The following is a 22,043-nucleotide window of genomic DNA, read 5'->3' on the forward strand; positions in this document are numbered from 1 at the left end:
ATAGGGAACTTTCGGGATAGCATTTGAAATGTAAATAAAGAAAATAATAATAAAAAAATTTAAAAAAACAACAAAAACAACTTAAGAGAGGAAGTTTATTTGGCTCATGATCCCGAGCTACAGTTCGTTATTATGGGAAAGTTAAAGTAGGAGAGAAGCTTGAAGTAGCTAGTCATATTGCATCAAGAACAGGGCCAAAAGGGCTGGAGAAGAAGTTCAGCAGTTAAGAGCACTTGCTGTTCTTGCAAAGGACCTGAGTTCAGTTCCCAGCACCCATATGACACCTCATAACTCTGCAGAACTTGAGTACCAGAAGACCTGATGGCCTCCAAGAGCACAGGACATACAGGTGGTGCACAGACATATGTGCAAGCAAAACATACACATAAAAACAAACAAGACAAAAACCAAGAAGGAATGAACACATGTCAACTGCTCAACTTGGTCACTCCGTCTTAGACAACCCAGGGTCCTTTGCCTAAGGAATGGTCCATACCTTAGGACAGGCTTTGAGAAATTAGTCCAACTGAAGCCATGTCAGAGACACCGTTTTAACCTTAGAACCCAGCACACGTACTCCAACACTGGCCAAAATGGAAACAAAGACCTAATAATCCAACTAAGACCTAGTCCACAGCCCCAGGCTCTGGGAAAGTCCTTTAATATACTAACCTTGTGGGGTTTTTTTGTTTTGTTTTGTTTTGTTTTCGGTTTTTCGAGACAGGGTTTCTCTGTGTAGCCCTGGCTATCCTGGAACTCACTCTGTAGACCAGGCTGGCCTCAAACTCAGAAATCTGCTTGCCTCTGCCTCCCAAGTGCTGGGATTAAAGGCGTGTGCCACCACACGTGGCTACTTATCTTGTTTTTTGTCTTCTGTAGTTTTGTTTTTTTTTTTTTTTTCTGATTGTTCTTGCTAATCAAGGTGTTTCAATTAGGATGTGGTTTTTGTACATAAAAGGAAAAAAAAAAAACAAAGTGGATCTGGAGCTGCATGATTCGGGCAAGCTTCCCATGCAGGTGCAGGCCAGCAATACAGACTTTCTCTTCAGTTCTCACAGTTTCTGTGTGTTGGGCTGGGGAGACAGCTTAGTGGTTAAGAGCACTGACTGCTCTTCTAGAGGACCTTGGGTTCTATGCAGAATTCCAGTTCCAGGGGATTTGACACTCTTTTCTGGTCTTTAAGGGCATCAGGTATACACCAATACACATAAAGTAAGTTTTAAAAAGAGAAAAAAGGAAGTCTGTGTGTTTTCTTGGGAAGAATATTCACAACATTCTGGAGGCCTCAGCAAGATGGATGTCCAAATCTGAAAGAGTCATTATCAAGCACCTTTCCTAGACCAGCCCTGTAATTGATGCTGTACAACTGTAGCCATCAATTCAGCAATCCTCCTGCCAGACAGTAACCTCAACAGAGCCTCTCCACAATTGCCTAGAACGGACTGATATGGTCCAACCCGTCAGAGCTGACCTAACAGAAGTAGAAGAGATACCGGACACTAATGGGATTAGTTCTGTTTAAGATGAAATCAGGTATCCTGGGGCCACAGTTGTCACCCTGGACAGTACAGTGTGGGTACAGCCCCTTAGCTGAGGGGGACAAAAAGAGCTGAGCTTCTGGCACTAGCCCAGGCACTTTGCTAGAAGAAAGGTAAACCTTTCACTGTGTATACAGACATTTGGTATGGATTTGGTATGTCCTTGACATGCTTTAAAAAGGGTTGGGGGTGGGGTCCTCACCTTAGCCAGAAATCCTGTCCCTATTAGAGGCCATACATACAGCTGCCAAGAGAGATACCCAATGTCCACTGCAAAGGGCATCAAAAAGGGGATCCCTGGAGGGCCAACGAAACAGAGCAGCAGACTTAGCCACTCAGAAGGCAACCCTAGAACCAATGGGGACATCTTCAGATCTTGATCAACCTGCTCAAACCAAATTGTATCAATGCCTAAACTATACACAAAAAGAACCCAATGGACAAAAAAGGCAGATGCTGAGAAGGTTAAAAATAGGTGGCTGGGGCTGGAGAGATGGCTCAGCGGTTAAGAGCACTGACTGCTCTTCCAAAGGTCCTGAGTTCAAATCCCAGCAACCAAATGGTGGCTCACAACCATCCATAACGGGATCTGACTCCCTCTTCTGGAGTGTCTGAAGACAGCTACAGTGTACTTACATATAGTAGTAAATAAATAAATTTAAAAAAAAAAAATAGGTGGCTGTTCTTGCTGGACAAACTTCCTACTATTCTGGGAAGACAAATAGCCACCAAACTCCACCAGGACATCCACCTAGGGGCATCCAAACCTGCTGAGTAATTGAGGCCCAGATATTATATCCTTCAACTAGACAACCTTGTCAAAAACATTGTGTTCAGATGAACCACTCGTACACAGGTGAAACCCAATGGAGAAAAAAAAAAAGCCCTAGAAGGAGCCCATACCCAAGAAATCAACCCCCGGACAACATTGAGAAGTAAACTTTACAGAGAGAGCCGGGCGTGGTGGCCACGCCTTTAATCCCAGCACTTGGGAGGCAGAGGCAGGAGGATCTCTGAGTTCGAGGCCAGCCTGGTTTACAGAATGAGTTCCAGGACAGCCAGGGCTACACAGAGAAACCCTGTCTCGAAAAACCAAAAAAAAAACAAACAAAAAAAAACCTTTACAGAGATAACCCCCACCATTCTCCTTGGCAGTGGTGGTGCACGCCTTTTAACCCAGCACTCAGGAAGGAGAGGCAGGCCTATCTCTGTGAGTTCAAAGGGAGCCTGATCTACAGAAGTAGATCTAGGACAGTCAAGACAACACAGAGAAACTCTATGTTGGAAAGAAACAAGACTTCTTGTGAATAAAGAATTTGTTAGTTTTCATAGATACCGTCTCTGGATGGGTGGAAGCCTATTCCAAATGGAGACAGCCTCAGTAGTCAGCAAGAAACTCCTCTAGGAGTTAACGCCTTGATTTAGAGTTGTGCTCTCCCAGGAGTCCGACAACAGCCTGGCCTTCACAGCCGAAGCTTCCCCAAACTTGACTAAGGTCCTAAGTGGTGACTGGAAACTATATTGCATCTATAGGTTACAGAGCTCGGGATAGGTACAAAGGATAAGTAAGACCTTTAAATAATATGTCTTTCAGACTGGCGAAAATTTGACCATCTTCCTACCATTTGCTCTTCCGAGGGCCAAGTGGACCCCATATCAAGAAGATTTCACCCTGCTTGAACTTTTATTTGGGAGGCTTTGCCATCTCTGTTCTAAGCTGTTTGTGAAGCAGACATTACTAACCACCCCCCTCCAAGTCTTTACAGGCCCTGCAACAAGCCCAATGGTCTACTCATCAGAGAATGACAGGCTGCACCTTTACCGGTGTCTGAGCCGGCACACAAGTTCCAGAACTCAAATACCAGCCTTTGGTATTTGAGATGATAAAAGGAGTGTATCAGTTCCTAAACAATTCTCAACCCAACACAGATCACTGTTCTACAGCTGTGAAGAGACACCAAGACCATGGCAACTCTTATAAAAGAAAACTCTTAATTGGGGCTTGCTTACATCATCATGGTGGCATGCAAGACATGGTACTTACTGGAGAGTATCTGAGAGTTCTACATCTGGATCCACAAGCGACAGACAGACAGACAGACACAGACAGACAGTGGGCCTGGCTTGAACAACTGAAACCCAAAGCCCACCTTGAGTGACATAGTTCTTCAAGGATACACCTACTGCAACAAGGTCACACCTCCTAATCCCTGTCAAACAGCCCCACCCTCTGATGACTAAGCAGTCACATAATGAACCTATGGAGACCATTCCTATTCAAACCAATGCTAACTATGCCTGGACCCCAAAGCCTCATATATTGGGATTGGAATTCGAACCAAAAGCTCCATTTCCAATCCTGACAACTATAAATGGAATCAACCTGAGCTCACCTGTAGGACTTCTAAGAAAAGGGTCCCTGCTATCAATGTTACCAAGTACCCCCTAGACTGTTCCCCTTAAACAGATTCCTGTAGCCATGTACAGCAGGTTAACCCTGGGAATGCAGTTCAGTTTACTTTCAGGCCACAGAGACTACCTGGCTTGCTTACACTAACAGTTTAACCAATCCTGCAACTTGTAAATTGTTTACACTGATCTGTCGCTTGTGGATCCAGATGTAGAACTCTCAGCTACTCTCCAGTACCATGTCTTGCATGCCACCATAATGATAATGGACTAAACCTCTGAAAATATAAGCAAGCCCCAATTAAGAGTTTTCTTGTTTCTGTTATACTACAAGTGTTCATCTATAATAATAATTAAAAAAAAAAAAAGAGCCCAGGACCCACCTAAATCTAAATTCTGGGTTTACACTTGCACGGCAGGCTGTCCCCATTCATTCTCCTATTGGAGGGGGCGGGCATCTCCAGCTCTGCTGAAGTTAAAACTTCAGCCTTAATTATCGGCCAGTCTCGCAAGCTCCATGTTTAGTGAAAGACCCTGCCTCAAAAAAATAAGGGGAAGGAGCTGAAGGTGTGGCTTGGAGGTTAAGAGTGGGCACTGCTCTTGCAGAGGACTAGAGTTCAGTTCCAGCACATACATCGGGTGGTTCAAACTGCCTTTAACACAAGCTCTGGGAGATCCAGTGCCCTCTTTGGATCCCACAGGCACCAGTTACTTGCACATAACCCCACCTCATATACACATAGTTGAAAATAGTAAAAAGAAGTCTTTAAAAAATGTGGAGTAATAACCCCAGCACTCGGGAGGCAGAGGCAGGCAGATGTCTGAGCTCAAGGCCAGCCTGGTCTACAAAGTGAGTTCCAGGACAGCCAAGGCTACACAGAGAAACCCTGTCTCGAAAAACCAAAAAAATAAAAAAAAGTGAGTAAAACTGAGGAAGATATCCAACAGTCCCTGGCACACTCTGTACATGTATACATGGGGAAGTGCACCTGCACCTACACACACACACACACACACACACACACACACACACAGAGTTTTAAAATGTGCATCTAAAGTCTTATATGAGGTATGTAAATACCAAAGAATTTGGTGTTTAGAAGAAAAAGCAATCTTCCAGAATCCATTTCCTGTGAATACCAAGAACATATTGCATCCTTTTTTTTCCATTACAGATTTATTATTATTATTTTATGTGTCAGTCTGTGTGCCTGAATGTGGATGTACGTACTGAGTGCAGGTGCGTGGGAGGCCAGAGATGGTGTTAGCCACCTGATGTGTGCTGGGAGCTGAAGAGTAGCAAGTTTTCCTTCTCAACCACTGAACCATCTTTCCAGCCCCATACTCTGACACAGGATCTCAACTATATATAGCTCTGGCCGGCCTGGAACTCACTTTGTAGACTGGCCTTGAACTTCAGAGCTCTGCTTGCCTCTGCCTCTTAGTGCTAGGACTAGAGATGTACACCTTCACCCCAGCCCCAGTACTGTTTTTTTTTTTTTTTGTTTTTTTTTTTTTTTTTTGAGACAGGGTTTCTCTGTATAGCCTTGGCTGTCCTGGAACTCACTCTGTAGACCAGGCTGGCCTCAAACTCAGAAATCCACCTGCCTCTGCCTCCCAAGTGCTGGGATTAAAGGCGTGCGCCACCATGCCCAGCTCCCAGTACTGTTTTTTAAATTTAAATTTTTTCTTAGGTTTTTTGTCTGTTTTGTTTTGTAGACAGGGTTTCTCTGTGTAGCCCTGGCTGACCTGGAACTCACTCTGTAGACCAGGCTGGCCTCAAACTCAGAAATCTGCCTGCCTCTGCCTCCCAAGGGCTGAAATTAAAGGCGTGTGCCACCACGCCCGGCTGTTTTAAATATTTGATGACAAAGTTTTCCCTTTCCTTTTCTTCCTCCAATATTTTCCCTGCACCCATTCTCTCAATGTCAATACTGAGATCAGTATCAATGGCCTCTGTTTACTGAGGCTGTGTAAATAGATCACCTGCTCAGTCCATGTTACCTTTATGTGTAGGATTCAGGGCTTGTCATTTGGGTAACAACTGTAAACAAATGTAGGGACTCTTCTCTTGAGGAAAACTATTTCTTCTGCTCTCAGCATTCCTCAGTTGCCTGTCAAAGGCTGAGGCTTTCTCCCACTTCAATTGGTGATTCAGGTCCAGTTTACACAGCCATGTTGATGAGACTTCATAGGTCTAACTTATGACACTTCTAGATGAAATCTCACAGCAAACTTCCTGTTCCTCTGGCTCTTACAATCTTCCTGCCCCTTCTTCCACTATGACCCTAGATAGAGTCTTAGGTGCCAGATTTGTGTAGACCCCTCAGTTGTGTAGATCCCTCAGCTGAGGCTGAGCCCTATTTCATCTCTGGAGGAAAAGAAGACACGATAGCCCACATTTCTGAAGTTGAATTTGTTTTTTCCATGTCTGAGAACAATTTCAAGCAAGAATTAGCTCAAGTCCCTGTCCCTTTTGGAGTCTTGCATAGTTGAAAGTTGACATTTTAAAAGTCCCCGAGGTACCAAGAAGTAGGTCCTCCCAACCCCAACTCCAGTAAGATTCTGAACAACAGACACAACTGCTCATGGATGTGTATTTTAATAAAAATAATTCTGTCAAAATACAACAGGAATCTTTTCATCTCAAGTACAATTTACTAGGATGTTTGTGTTGGAATTCTGTCACCCCTCTCACACCACAAGTTTCATGCTAATGTCGAATATCAACTTGCAAGGACAAAGGCAGAACTAGTGTGCACAATGTGGAGGATGCCTGTCTCAGCTGTAGTTGATAATGGAGGGGACCTATGCAAAGAGGTGGACACTGGGACAGCCAGAAGCCACCATCTGGCCACAGGCCCAAATGCCTGTGACTGGTGGTGAAGTAGGGCTCTGCTGCCCAGCTGCCTAATGACATGCATACCTGAGTTGTGAGCAACCAAAGGAACGTTCATGCCCAGCAGTCCTCTGCCTCATCTTTGTGCTTAAGGACTGGGAAGGTGCTGGGTAGCCAGGCAGTCCTTACTTCTTTAGCTTGTGATGTCCTGCACCCAGTCTGCACCTAGCCACAGACCCTCGGAGGAAGGGATTGGGGGAGAGGGACTCTGAGTCATCTGCCAACTTGGCCCTTGCTCTGCAAGGAGCTGCCATCTGTGCCTCCCAGGGAAGGTGAGCTAAGAAATGCTATCTCAGGACTTGGCAATCCAACCCGGCCAGGTCCTCCTTTTGCACACCCGGGTCAGGTCCAGCCCTTTGCTAAGCTGCTTCCAGGAACTACTCCCCACTCTAGGTTCCTGGAAATGGGCCAGTAGGATTGGGGGTGCATATGGGTCTCCTCTGGCAGAAGGACTGGACTAATAACTGGCTCCAGCAGCTTGATTTTGGCCCTCCCCACAGCTTGTGGGACAAAGGCTTATGTCCCCAAAGTGAGCTGTCCAACTAGGACAGAAAGCCTCTCTGGAGAGGAACAGAGTAAACAACTTGGACTCAGCTGAAACAGTGAGATAAGGCACAGAAAATGGGGAGGTGGCCATGGTACTGAGTGCAAGCCAGGAGGACACACAATTCCGCGCAGCACACAGCAGTCCCGAGCCGTCCAAGGCCCTCTCAGCCACTCCGCAACCCATGTCTCAGCACCCATCCCCACCTGGCACACCACTAACGGTGCCAGCCGCTCAGGCACTGCTGAACTCATGCCAACCTAACCCCTTACAAAGCTCATTTGCCATTTTGCTTTAGGTCAAGACAGGACTTGTCTAACCCACAGTAGTTACTTAGTCCTGGCTCTGCCACTATTTGCTATGTGGCTTTGGTCAAATCACTTAATTTCCTGGACCTGTTTCTTTCACTGTAAAAGGAGAGGACTGGTGGAGAGGTTCTCCTGTTCCACTGTTCTGCAAATGCCTCTGGTTTTCATTCCCAAATGTTAACAGCCTGATATTTCCAACCTGAGTTTGGAGTTTGGGTGTTCCAGCCTTGGACAGGATGAAATTTCCTTTACACAGGACAAGACCTCCTGACGAGCTGCTAACTAAGGCCCTGACAGGAACCAGGAAAACATAGTAGCCTGTAGGATTAGCCCCTAAAGCAAAATTTTGGGAGATCTCAGTCAAGGTCCTACTTCCTCACTGACAGATGGTCTAACTCAATTTTGTCCAGCTGTGGGCCTTGTGAGGCCTGGTGGGCACAGAACATCTTGAGCCCCACCACTGATTTCTGTGTCCACCAGCAGAACAAAAGTTTCCCCTGTCCAGACGCAGTTGGAGCCTGGAAACTCACTTGTGGCTTTGCCATAGTTGACCCTAATCTTTGCAGAGGTTGCCTAGGCTTTTCACTCACGCTGTGAAGCAGGTAAAATCCTGGCCCTTCTAGGTGTCCTCTGCATAGACCCTTCTCTTCCTTGGTACAGTCCCCTCCACAGATGGCCTACCCATGTCCTGACAGCATCTCAGCCCTGGGATAGTGGGTTTTGTTGTTGTTGTTGTCCCGCCAGCTGTGAGGATCCTGTGAAACAGCTGGTGGGACATTTGTAAGGCCCATGGAGTCTCCCCTTCCTAAGAGTCGCTGGGGCCAAGCTATAGGGAGCAGCCTTCCTTAAGTTGTAGGGAAGTCCGGATCAGGAAGTCAAGGGTTCCATCCACTCTGGGACCAGTGATCCAAGAATCAACCTCCATGAGGTACCAACTTCTCCACAGAAAGCATCAATCCCATCAGGGTTGGGCAGTGATGGTGAAGACTCCGGCAGGAAGGAAACAGCCCTGTCCTTAAGGGCCTCTGACTTGGGAATGACTTCCTCTTGGCAGCCTGGCACACAGCAGCTCTGGGGTTGAAGGCAGGTAGTTTCCAGGCAATCAACTGAGAGTAATGAATCATTTGGCCATCTTAACAAGGGAAGGCAGGCATTGAGATGGGAGAGAGGGGCAAGGCAGGCAGTGAGAGGCAGGGTAGAATGGTAGACAGCATGCTGGCTACGGACCCTGTGTTCCCTTGCTTTGCTGTGTGCCCCTGGCCCATCTCACTTCCCTGAATCCCTGAACCTGCAGTTGTTTTGTTTACCTATAGAGGGCCTAGAGACCCATACCTCTTGGGATGCTGCAAAACAGCCTAGTCTGGCCTTGCCCACCAAACAGCCTTCCCCAAAACCCATATTTCCTGGGTAGCAGCTGAACCTGAGGCTCAACAAAAGGGGAGCCTAAAATAAACAAATCACTTGATTGAAGTGACAAGAGATGATTCTTTTTTAATGAGTTGGACTCAAATAAAAACACATGGTGTCTGGACAGCCTCACCCAAGAGGTGCTGGACCACTAGTGCTACGATAAATACTGTGTCTTTTTTTTTTTAATATATATTTATATATATATATATATATAATCTCATTTGTTTGTTTTTTTACTTATGAAAATAATAAGCTATCGTCAACCTGGATAGGCTTCATTACTAAATTAGCAGACACCAGCTCAGCACAAACACTCCCGAGATAAACACTGGTGGCTCAGTCAGGAGGAAAAAAAAAGTTAAAAAAACAACAACAACAACAACAAAAAAAAAAACCAAAATCAAAAACAAAAAAACCCAACCTCTCCTCAAAACAAAAATCTCCTTTAAAGGAGAAGCTACTACATGAGTAACCAGCCAATACTGAGTCACAGGCCGCTGCACGTGGAAAGGGACAGGGAGGAGAGGACAAGGGAGGGAGGGAGGGAGGGAGGGAGGGAGGAAAGGAGGGAGGAAGGAAAGGAAGGAGGATGGACCGGCCAGGTAGGGAGGAAGAGTGGACTCCGCCCATGGCTTCCAGATGCCTATGGAGGACAGGGTTGCTCCAGCCCTAGAGCTGAAGGACGGCCAGACAGAGCAGGCCAGGAAGGTCTGCTAGTGCAAGTAGTCATCGACTCTGGCAAAGGAGCAAGATCCCAGGCCTGCTCGGGCCATGAGCCGTAGACATTCAGATGCCTGGCCCAGGGCGAGCATCAGAGGAGGCTGCTTTGGCAGGTTCTGAGACTCTGTGGAAGAGATTACAAGGTATGATCAATACCTAGCCAAGGACTTGGGCACAGGTCAAATTTCCTAACGATGAAGGGTGGAGTTAAAGCTATGGGCAGGACTCTGTCAATGTTTGAGTGTCCTAGCCACCAGGCCACCAGGCTGTGGGCCTGCTTTCATGATGGGAAAACCTGAGGACCTTGGCCTGCTCTAGAATAAGGAAGCTGGCCTGGCACGTGGCACGTGGCACTGAACTAGTAGCCAATGACCTCAGCTGGGCAAAGGGAGGTTAGGGTTGGGATTAGTCCTAAAAGCCCAGGAGCCTCTGAACAGTCTACACCGACCTTCACACCCATGGGTTAGCGTTTACCTTTATTAGATGCACTCACCTAAGATGGCGCTGTTGAGAGCAGCACACACGGGCTCTCTCTGGATGGGGTCAAGCTGATGACCAACGGGGCAGCTCCAGGGGTCGGAGTATGCTAGTAGGCTAAAGGCATCCTAAAGGACAGAGCCCCGCGAGGGGAACATAGCACAATATGCAGTTCTGTAGCTCCAGAGGACAGAACACTGGCATGGGACCCAGGAGAGTGCAGTATCCCTGGGCTATACAGTGAGACACCCACATTCCACTCCAGACATGACTAGAGCCCATTCTGGTCTAGTCCTACTACCCTTAGATGTTCCTGGAGCCCGGCATCAGATGGGGACAGCTCTGTGCGAGCCTGCTTATCCTGTACCTGCAGCATCTCCGTGTGGGCCAAGTTCTTGCCGTACTCTCGGCCCAGCTGCTCGCTCAATGCCTGCAACTCTCGGCCAAACAGGATGATCCTTTCTGTGGCAGCCTGGTTGCCCCCGCAGAGCTGCCGTCGTGGATGTCCGTCATCTGCACACAGAGGCCAGCAGGAAACACGTTAGAGGGAGAACGAAGAGGGAAGGACATCAAGGACCCCATTAAGCTACAGCTTCTGAAAGGCAGACAAGCTAGGAGTGCAAGTGGAAAGGCCTACGTCTACCTGGCATATAGACCAGGGGCAAGACTTGGAAACTTCTCTCCTCCCACCCTACACAAACCCACGGTGCTAATGAGATCCACACTTTTGAACCCTCTTTAGCCATGAAGGGTTCTAGTCTTAGCAGCAGGAATGGACCTTCCTACACAGTGGAATCCCCCTTAAGAATGCCACCCAGAAATGACCAAGAACGTGGTGGACTCAGTGAAGCTAAAGTTTCTCAAGCTGCCAGAGCCTGCCATCTTAGCCCTTCCTCAGAGGAAGTGGGCACCAGGACTGTATGCTGACCTCTCGGGGAACACAGGAGCTGGGTCGTCCTAAGGATCGGTACTTACCCATGCTGGACTCATCTGTCTGCAGGTCGTCATGCTTGTAGGCCCCGTTGACGATGCGCGTGGAGACGCTTTCCAGCACACCATTGGGATAGTGCTCTGCCTCCATCTCCATCTCGCTGTCACTGTGGAGCAGGGTTGAGACAGGAGTTGGGCCTCCTTGAGGTTTTGTTGACCACTGATCTTCAGGTAAACTGAAGGAGTTTACCTGAGAGACCATAACGGGTCCTATAATGGCATCAAACTGAAGGTCTGCCAGGAACATGAAAGAACAGCCCAAGCTCTCTGGGTGTCAGCACTCGGCCCTACTCCGGTTAGTTATCTCCAGGTGCCTGTCACGTGATCCCATTCTTGTCTCAAGGCTGCCCTGTGACTCTCTCCTCACTGGCTCTCCTCTGAGGTGAACATCTCTTCAATGTATTCCTCTCATCCCTACCAACCGAACTGATTGGGTATCTCTGTGGCCTTGGCGGGGACCCAAACCAAGGTCAGCTTCTAGGCATGCCTAGGACCTGTTGGATGCTATCTGGAGCTGCAGTCCACAGGCCAGTTCATATGGCTGTCCATGAGCCTGATCCCTAGAGGTTCTAATAGGCCCAGTCCCCCTGGAGGAGGCCCTGTGTAGGCAGGCCATCATGTTCAAGTCTGGCAGGGCCGCAACTCCAAACAAAACCAGAGCCAAGACAAGTGACAGCTACATCTTGAATAGGGACAAAAGCCAGAACCAAGTGTCTGGCCTGACCTGTCAGCAGGTTCCAGTCCAGCCACAGACCTATAACAGAGGTGAGGGTAGAGGGCAGAAGGCAGCATTTAAAAGAGCAGGGCAGGTCCAGCAGGCACAGAACAGAAGCAGAGTGCAGAGAGAGGAGCAAGACAGGCACCTGGTCTCCTGGTTACTGGTACTGCTGTGGGGCTGGGACTTGGTAGAGTCTGTTGAGTTGGACTCGGAGTAATTGACGGAGGACGGGGAAGAGGAGGACGAGGAGGATGAGGACGAGGAGGAGGAGCTGGGTGCGGGGTATTTACTGTGGTTCTGTTTGTTCTTGGTGGATGCGACGCCATTGCTGCAGCTGGGACTGTCTGCTCCTAAGAGGCCAGGAGGGTCAGAGAACGGATGTTAGAAGTGGAGCCTCGAGGATTGCCTGTGTGGCCCCTTACCCTTCCACCCAACCTAGCTGCCAGTTCTAAGCCCACCACAAAGAAAGGCATGATGTGGAATGGCCTCTCTTCCCCACACCAGCTCTTCCCAGCACACTCTGGAGAATAGCTGACCTGTGTTGTGTATATGGGAACTACTGGGGCCATGTCGGGGGCTGAGGCTGGGGGAGCCAGGGTAGCTGTCCTGGGACTTGGGGCTTCGGGAGCTCAAGCTTCGGACCTCACTGTCAGTGCCGTTCACCATCTCCACGAACTGTCGACACCTGGGAAGGGAGCAGGGCACTGATGGTCTGGCCTGGCCCACACCGTGGGCTTTGAGTGCAAACTGAGGGCCAGGCTCGGAACCATAAGGCTGACTTACTTGAGCATGAAGAGCAGGTTGGGATTATGTTCCAGCAGCCCAGGGTAGAAGCGCTGGGTTGTCTCAATGGCTTCCCCCACCCGGCCTTCCAGCACCAGCTTCTGGATTTCTGTAGAGAAACACATGTCTTTGAGTGAGGGCTGAGATGGCCTCCATAGCCCTGGCCCCAAGCCTGGATTGCAGTGGGCTGGCTCTTGGTACCCTGCTAGGTGGAGAAGCTCTCAGAAAAGGCTGAAAGAATATGGTTGTCCAGGATCATGGCAGAGGCCGGTTTAGAATATGAGGGGAGAACAAGAAGAGCTCATAGTGCAGAGGTTGGAGGTGAGTCTGGAAATCCACTCCTGTGGGGCACAGGAAGCCAGGGAGCTAGTGAGGGGAGACATCTTGGGACAGCCTGGGGAGGCCTCTTTAGATAGACTGTTCTCTCTTCAGGCCTCATAGGAAGGAGAGTACACTGGCTTGGGCTAGGGCCCACATCTTGACAATCTGCAAATGCTGTAGTGTGCTCTCTACTGGGAGAAGAGGTGGACTACCTCACACTGGCATCTAACAATGGCATCTCTCTGGCCATCAGCATCTTGCTATTGCCTTCTCACTCTTGTCCTAGGGCCTGGTGCATCTTGTTGTGATTCTGGGCCTGAGGCTCTCTCATTTGTAGATCCCAAGTCAAGAATAGGATACCGTTCCTTCTATGCGGCTGAGCACAGCTTGTTTAAGAAGATACAGACACATGCACATACACAGACACAGAGATGATGGGCTCAGAGAAACAAAGGCAGGCACTCAGACACATTTACATGCACATATCCAGTCACCTACATTGTCCTCTCCTCTTAACCGTGTGTGTTCTGTTCTCTATCCCACCTCTCCTTTCATTAAAATGTTTCAAATGCACGGACTACTAGGAGAGCTGCCTTTGGTCAAGAGAGAATTGGTTATCTGCAAAGGGTAGGACAAGAGGTAGATGACATGGCAACAGTCACAGAGCATCGCTTCACCCTGTCTGAGCACGGAGTCATCCTCTCTCTGGCTACAAACAGGCAGAATGGTTGAACCTGAGGACACAATGGCAAAGGCAGAGCAGTGTGTAGTACAAACAAAAACTCCTTTTGGGGGATCATGACTAGGAGGCCAAGTAGAATCTAGAATTCAGGGGACAGGGCGAGGAAACAAACATGGAGGAACAGGACTCTGCCATGACAGGACCAGGCCTACACTTGATTTCCAAAGTGTGTTAGGGAGGCTGCTCTGAGACCTTCTGAGGACACTGGTTGCCCTTGTGTCAGCTTTATCTTGAATGAAGGACAGGAGCAGGCTGGAGTCAGCAAGTTGGTCTCCAGGATGGTACGGATATGGTGAGGCTATACTCTTGACAAACTAACCAGGAATGAGCTACAGAGTCAGGGACAGGTAAAAAGGCATGAGGAGAGAAAAATTAACCTTACTTTGTCTGTTCTTTATGGATGCCTGCTCTTCCTGAATCGGGGTTTCAGTCATTCGGGCAAAAGCTGTGGCTGTGGAACAATACCCATGATGCACCAGGTAAGACGAGACCATGCTAGAAAAAAAGAAGAGCTCAAGGTAACACTTAAGACCCACATTTCTCATGGAGCACTGGAGGGGACAGACTACATATATCCCCAAGAGGTCTCCCTACACATACCTTGGAATGACCATGAAGGGGTAAAGAAAATAAGAGCTTCCCTCTGCACTCCCAAGTCATAGGAGTGGCCACAGTTCTCTGAGATATGTTGCCCTCAAGCTCAGAGAGAAGGCTGACTTCTTAAAGACTGCAACAAGCCCAGCTCCAGTCACTGAGTTTACCCAGGTCTACTAGAATGGCAACCAGCCAGGCAATGCTGGCAGCTGCCAGGATACAGAGGATGCCTGACACAGCCACACTTGACAGAACAACTAAACTTAAGCAAATGGTCAGAAGCACAGGGTGGTACTCTGGGGTTATCTGTACTAGTCAGAAGTACCTGTGTCCCCAGTGGGCCTGCCATTTGCTAGCACTGGCTCTAGAGTTGTGGTTCTCTACACACTGGTCACAACCCCTTTGAGGGTTGCCTATCAGATAAGCTGCATATCAGGTATTTACATTATGATTTGTTAACAGTACCAAAAACATAGTTTGAAGTAGCAAGGAAATAATTTTATGGTTGAGGTCAGTACAACGTGAGGAACATATGAAAGGATCACAGCATTAGGAAGATTGAGAACCACTGCTCTAGAGGAATAGGAGGAATATGGGTCAAATTAACTTTACAATATACCATGTATCAAAGGTGCAAGAATTCAAGATAACAGGCTGATTTTGCTAGGCAAAGACAGGCACCTCACGGTTAATAGGAGCACAGTCTTCGTGGAAGGGCATAACGTACAACAATTTAACCCTACTAAAGCTGGTTGAGCAATGCCATATGTATATGTGCACATGTGTACATGTACGTGCACGTGTACAAAGATGAGCTCTCATGACCTGTGTGGACAGATACATCGAGAATGTTCTAAGGCTGTACACCTGTGGTCACCTGTGGCTGGCAGGCTTCTTATGTTTTAAGGGATAAATGAGATAGTGTAAACAAAATGCTTGGCATGAACTGAAAACAAATGTAACCTTTTATTATAGAATACATTCTTTTAAAAATCTGTACACTCCCTTGTTATTTTGGTGTCAGTTTTTCAATAAAGTTTTAATTTGAGACAAAAATATTATACTCTTGAAGAGTAACTGCAACTATTATTAACATAAACAGAACAATGTATTTTGGAAAAAAATGGTTCAGATGAGCCCATATGGACATTGATAATTCTAAACTGTATTTTCTTGGGGCTGGAGAGATGGCTCAGCAGTTTAATAGCACTTGGTGTTAATTGCAGAGGACCCGGGTTTGGTTCCCAGGACTCATATGGTGGCTCATAGCCCATTTGTAACTTCAGTGCCAGGAGATCAGATGGCCTCTTCTGGTCTCCACAAGTACCAGGCACACACAGTACACATACATACCTACCTACAGGTAAAACACTAATACATAGAAAAGAAAAATAAATAAGGTCCTAACAAAATAAGCATAGCTTAAATTAAAAAAAACACTACTTTGGAGGACACCAAAGTAAACTTTAAGCCCTTCTTATTTCCTTATTGTTTCATATATCTGAGTGTTTGCCTGCATGTAAGCGTAAGCATACACATTGTGAGTATGGCTGGTGCCTGCAGACTACATAAGAGAATGTTGTACCCTCTGGAACTGGAGTTACAACCCACCGAAAGCTGTCATGTGGATTCTGGGAACCAACCGTGGTTCTCTACAGGAGCAGCAAGTGCTCTTAACTGATGAGCCACATCTCTAATCCCAGGAAGTAATATAAATTTCTTTATTATGAAAGTGTTATCTATGCCAGCAAAAGAAACAAGGGCTGGGAATTCAGGTAAGCAGTACTGTGGCTGCCTAGCAAGCACAAATATCTGCGTTCTATATTGCTATCACAGAGAGGGGAGGAGAGAAAAGTAGAAGGAGGGGGAGGGAAGTGGGGAGGGAGATGCTAATACCCGAGTCTCACCAGGGGAAGCCAGCCAGACATGAAGCTTGTGACAAGTCTATCTCCAAGATAACCCAGCCATTTCCAATATTTATAAAATTATGTGAAATAACAGGACACAAATTATACGCAGGTTTTAGCAAGTGCTGCATAAGACACACACAGGCACATGGATACATACATATCGACAAAAAACTTCCATGTGTTGAGCCCAGACCCTGGAAGTAACTCCACCTCTTCCCCAGCCCAACCGGAAAGCATACCGTGGGGGATGGCATTGCTGGGACCTCAAGGAAGCGATTCTCACCTGCTAGGCTGGGAACCAGAGGTGGTCATGCTGGTCTTCCCAACAAGGGTCTTGCTATCTGTACCTCAACCCTTCCTCAAGGCTGCTTTATTATCCATCCCTCAAGAAAGGAAGGCTGAATACTGAGGCTATGAGGACAAAGAGTGGAGTTGGGGCAGGGGATTGAGTGGATGAGAGCCCAGTGTAGATTGCACACCTGCTCCTGACCCCCCCCCCCCCCGTGCCTCTGCACAACAATGGTCAGGGTTAGTAGAAGTCAGGCCTTCTCTACTCTTGGGAGTCAAGCTAACACCTACCTTCTAACAGGTGGGGGAGTAAGAGTCACTGCTTCAGCCAGGTGAGGCTGGCTAGTGAAATAAAGATGCAAACTTGCCCTCCTGTTGGAGTCTCAGCAACACTGGCTTCCAAGACAATTTAGAGATTAACTAACCAAGGACGTATAAAGTGACCTCAAACCAAAGCCTTGCAATGTGATTATTTTTTTTTATTAATGGCTTTTTAAAAAAAAGATTTATTTATTATATATAAGCACACTGTAGCTGTCTTCAGACACACCAGAAGAGGGCATCAGATCTCATTACAGATGATTATGAGCTACCATGTGGTTGCTGGGAATCAAACTCAGGACCTCTAGAAGAGCAGTCAGTGCTCTTAACCCCTGAGCCATCTCTCCAGCCCCCTTATTAATGGCTTTTTGAGACATATGTAATAATCCTGGCTGTCCTGAAACTTGCTCTGAAGACCAGGCTAGTGTCAAACTCAGAGAACACCGTCACCGCTCCTGACTGCTGGGAATAAAGGCCTGAGCCATCACATTTGGCAACAAAATTGATTTTTTGTTGTTGTTTTTTTTTGTTGTTTTTCGAGACAGGGTTTCTCTGTGTAGTCCTGGCTGTCCTGGAACTCACTCTGTAGACCTGGCTGGCCTCGAACTCAGAAATCTACCTGCCTCTGCCTCCCAAGTGCTGAGACTGAAGGCATGTGCCACCACGCCGGGCTAATACGGATTTTTATAGCAGAAAAAAGTGTCCACAGAAGAATAAACCATAGTAGTTCTAGAACTTCTACAGAATAGCCCTGGGAAGGAACACAGCTTTGCTGGTGATTTTAAAAAACTAGTTGTTTCCTTTTGTTGTTGGTGGTGGTATTTTGAAAGACAAAGTCCTGACTGTTCTGGAACTTACTATTGTAGACCAGGCTGATCTTAATCTCACAGATATCTGCTTGCCTCTGCTTCTCAAGTGCTGGGATTAAAGGTGTGCACCACCATGCCCAGCCTGTGCTGGTGATCTTACAAACAGAAGTCTGGTGAGCTGGCTGAGGGGAAGTTTTTTTGTTGTTGTTGTTATTATTTTGAATTATATGTATGTATGCAGTTCCCTATATGGGTTTGTACATGTGAGAGCACATGCCTCAAGAGGCCAGAGATGTCAGAGCCTCTGGAGCTGGAGTTACAAGTGGTTGTGAGCCACCTGATATGGGTGCTGGGAACTGAACACACGTCTTCGGCAAGAGCACTAAATGTTTTTAACTGCGGAGTCATTTCTCCAGCGGCAGGCAAGGTTTAACCAGGAGCAGATAGATCCAAAGCACAAAGAGTGATGTGCCCTGACGGTGTGAACTGGCGAGAGGAAGCACCAGAAGCTAAGTCCTCTCCAGTGCCCACAGGGTCATGCCCACCGCTGCAACCATCAGCAGGGTCGCAGTACTGCACAGGTCTATAGTACCATGGGGCCTGGGGGATGGGGAGTAACACTCACTTCTGCAGCACCGCCTGCCACTCGCCAAGCCGGGCACTGATGGGAAAGCCATGCACAGTGCCCTGGACTTTGGCACGCCACTCCCGCATATAGTCCTCAATGTCGAAGAGGAAGGGCTGCTGCCCAAAGTTGGCATCCACAATCTCCCCAGGCGTCTGCAGGCCTACAGTAGGGTAGAGGTTGGCCTGAGGAGAAGAATGAACAACAGTCAGGCCCCTGCAGGCAGCAGGCTGCGGGGCTTCTCTTCACTTCGGTGGCCCTTGCCAGCCAACACCAGGACTGGAAGAACCTTGCACGGCAGGAGCAGTAGGGACCAATCACATTTAGTCTACCTCACTAGCAGGAAATTATACCCAAAAGCCTGGGGAAGAACAAAAAGAAAAGCAAGTAAGGCCCCACATGGAAAGCCTCCTCTGTTCTGCATCCAAGGCCACTGTGTCCCCAAGGCCTGGGAACCCCTTATAGAACTCAGCCAAGGTACACAGTAGCAGACAGGGCTGTATGCCCCTACATATGTATGAATAAAAATGTGCTATGTGGTTGTTTATGACTTCTGGGGAGAGACGCAGGGCCAAGGATCCCTAGGCTACCAAAAAAGAGGTACACGAGGAGATGGGGTGACACGGGAGGAGGAACACTGCAGAGAGCAGGCAAAGATTCAGTGAGTTGCTTCTGGAGCTGGTAATGGAGAGGCTGCCTCTTCCTGTGAGAGGCTTACTCAGCAGTGATTTACGGGATGATATATGGAATGGTCATGTCCATTTCCCATGACCAACTTTAGTGAGACCACCCCTCATTCAGTAGCTCCCATGCCACCACCCAAATCTCCACCCACCTCCTCCCCATGCCACCAAACACCATTTTTTTTCTAGGAACCCCAATCCATTCTTTTTTTAAAAAAGAAAAAAAAAAAGTCTCATGTAGCCTTTGTGTGTATGTAGTTGAAGGTCACCTTGAACTGACCTTGCCGCCTCCACCTCCCGAGAGCTAGGATTACAGGTGTGCACTACCACCCATGGCTCCCTTGCACCCTCTTCACCGTCCACTCTCCAGGCCACAGGTCACTCGTAAGTACCACACACGGTTTTGAGCACATGGGTTTCGGCCCACCACTAGGTCAAAACCTACACTCGCTCTGCTTCCTTTCTTTTTCTCCCATCTTCCACACCACAGGCAAAGCCCAGGGACATTTCCCAATCTTTGCAGCACTTGACAGCACGCCGCCCACACTCACGTCAGTTCATTTCCCGTCATGTCTCCATACCTAGACGCTTCCCCAGCCAGAGTCAGAATTCTTCTGAGTCTGCTCCCTTTGCCTAGGACAACAGCCCCTTTCTGGGGGTTCCAGGTATGAAGGAAGGATTCTGATACGTAGACAGGAAGTTCAAACACGACTGTGGGAACTACAGTTAAGATTCAGAGGCCCCTCAAATCACAAATACACTTCCTGGGGCATGATGGGATACCCAGGCTCCTAAAACAGCCACCAAAGTCAGCAAACTTCTCCTTTTTAGAACCAGGCAAATAGACCCATGCCAGGCCCCCAGCATTTTGGGTGAAGGTTCTGTATATGACAATGCCTGTACCACTCAGTAAAGTAATGGGATAGAGAAGATGGGGATGAATCCCAGACTAAGCTGACAGGGAACTCCATCCTTTTCTAAGAAAAGCCTACAAAAGTCATATCCCAGTCTCAGGAAACCCTGAATAGTAGCATTCTAGGTTTCCAGAGGTGACAACTTTCAACAGAGATCTGATGGGCATATATAAGGACCAGATTCCTACGAGTTCAGGAGCAATCCCTATGTGCCGCACCCAGTCCACTGGCTGGATTTACAGACATCTCACCCAGATCAGTTACCCTCTTCCACCACAATCCCCTCACCCCCACCCACAACTGCCTTAGAAAATGCCACAAATTTCTGTCACCTGCTAAGAGACGTGGAGGAGGACCAGGCCTTGCTGCTGAAGAGAGGACGGCCAGCAGGTAACCCTTACTGGCACCCTCAAGCTGGCAGCACATCACACATCCCTGCTTGGGGAAAGGGCCAGACTCCACACCCTGCACTTGCAGGTACCACCACCCTCCCGGCAGCCCTCAACAGCCCAGGAGGAGGAGGACCCGCTACTGTAGTACTCACCGGGAGATCTGTGAAGGCGATACCTGTGGGAAGAAAGGACAGTCATCAATCATAAGACAGGGATGGGCCCCTTGGCTCCAGTGGTCTGTGAACTCAAGGTGCAGCTGGTGGTCAAGCATGGACAAGGGTACTAGGGACTGGTAGTGTTAGGCCTGGGCCTTCCTCTTACTGGATAATCTAATCAGAAGGAAAACCAGGACCTTAGGTAATCAATTAATTGGCTACAGTTTTTCTACCTTTTCAAAGAATATCTGCTAAAAAGAACTAAACCAAGTGATTTATTTCCTAGGCTGGCAAATTCAAGCCTCTTGATATCTAATATGCCTGCAAAGACGCCTACTATGTGCTCTCACCCTATCATCTATTACCTGATGCACTCCTCAGGTCACTTCCTTAGAACAGGCACTGTGCTCATTCTCCCAGTTTACAGACAAAGACAAGACCCTCAGAGGCTAAAGGGGCTGCCTTTGGTCACTGAGATGCTGGTAGTGGTAGCTCTGCACAGGCCTAGTCCAACACTCCAAGCTGACAGATTAATGCTTCCCACCTTCAGACCCTAAGAGTTCCAAGTTCTCAGAAGTTCCTTATTATCCAGGACATTATCTGGCTGACAATGGCCTGTGCATCCCCCAAACCCTCCTGTTAGGAGTGGGGAATGCATCTCTAGACTTCAGATTTGAGCTGCAGTAAGGGTGGAGGTTGTGCAACCTCAAACATACAAGTAGACCTGAGTAACAGCCACAGGAGTGTGTGTGTGGGTGGGCATCAGAACGTGAGTACCTTTTTTAGATAAAGTCTTTTCTCATGTGGGAACGCCTCAGCTTCTGGCATTAGGGGTATACAAAGTACTGACTCCTTGAAGCTCCCAAAGGACTTCCTGAACCCTCATCCGGCAGGAAACAGAACTTAGCAACGCAGCACAGATGAAGGCTGAGCACAGTCTTACAAAGTGTACACTAGTCCTCACACTGGTTCACAGACTAAAACCCAAGGTGAAGACAGATGACACATTCTTTGCTAGGTCTAGGTACAAGTTGGCTACTTTACTCTTCAAGGAGTGAAAGTCAAAAACCTTAGACTCCAATAGCCTGCGGATGCTTGTGAGCCTCCAAAAATTGAGGGTCAGAGTCCCAGCATCAGAGGCTCCTCATTACAGAGTACTCTGCTGGAGAGCTGCCCTTGGATCTCAGAGGATCCAAGGAGCTACTCTCTCCCAGGCTTAAGGAGAAGCTCACAGGACCTTAAAAGAAGGGGACTCCAGCTTCATCAATTACTGCCTTGTGACCTTTAGCAAGTTATCCAAAGTGGTCTAGCCCACCTGAAGGATCCTATACCTCATAAGGGGGGTTGGGAAGAGGAAGGAAGGAAGTAAAATAAGACAGTCTATAAAAGCTATTTGATAGCCGGGCGTGGTGGCGCATGCCTTTAATCCCAGCACTCGGGAGGCAGAGGCAGGTGGATTTCTGAGTTCGAGGCCAGCCTGGTCTACAGAGTGA

The 22,043-nt window shown here is 47.9% G+C and overlaps 1 protein-coding gene across 1 annotated transcript in view; it reads right to left on the reverse strand.

Annotated features, from left to right (window-relative positions):
- Positions 1-6,530: 6,530 nt before the first annotated feature.
- Positions 6,531-22,043, reverse strand: part of Ranbp10 (RAN binding protein 10) — a 58,758-nt gene continuing 43,245 nt past the window's right edge. Inside the window, exons 5-14 of the mRNA XM_021220214.1 lie at positions 20,548-20,570; positions 18,407-18,591; positions 14,242-14,354; positions 12,797-12,905; positions 12,550-12,698; positions 12,159-12,363; positions 11,281-11,402; positions 10,673-10,818; positions 10,322-10,433; positions 6,531-9,952 (exon numbers count right to left, since the gene is read on the reverse strand). Coding sequence (XP_021075873.1) covers positions 9,822-9,952; positions 10,322-10,433; positions 10,673-10,818; positions 11,281-11,402; positions 12,159-12,363; positions 12,550-12,698; positions 12,797-12,905; positions 14,242-14,354; positions 18,407-18,591; positions 20,548-20,570 — 1,295 coding nt within the window. The 3' untranslated portion in view covers positions 6,531-9,821. The remainder of the gene's footprint in view (positions 9,953-10,321; positions 10,434-10,672; positions 10,819-11,280; positions 11,403-12,158; positions 12,364-12,549; positions 12,699-12,796; positions 12,906-14,241; positions 14,355-18,406; positions 18,592-20,547; positions 20,571-22,043) is intronic.

The sequence above is a fragment of the Mus pahari genome, chromosome 20 (genome assembly GCF_900095145.1).
Source record: "Mus pahari chromosome 20, PAHARI_EIJ_v1.1, whole genome shotgun sequence".
NCBI classification, from domain to species: Eukaryota; Metazoa; Chordata; class Mammalia; order Rodentia; family Muridae; genus Mus; species Mus pahari.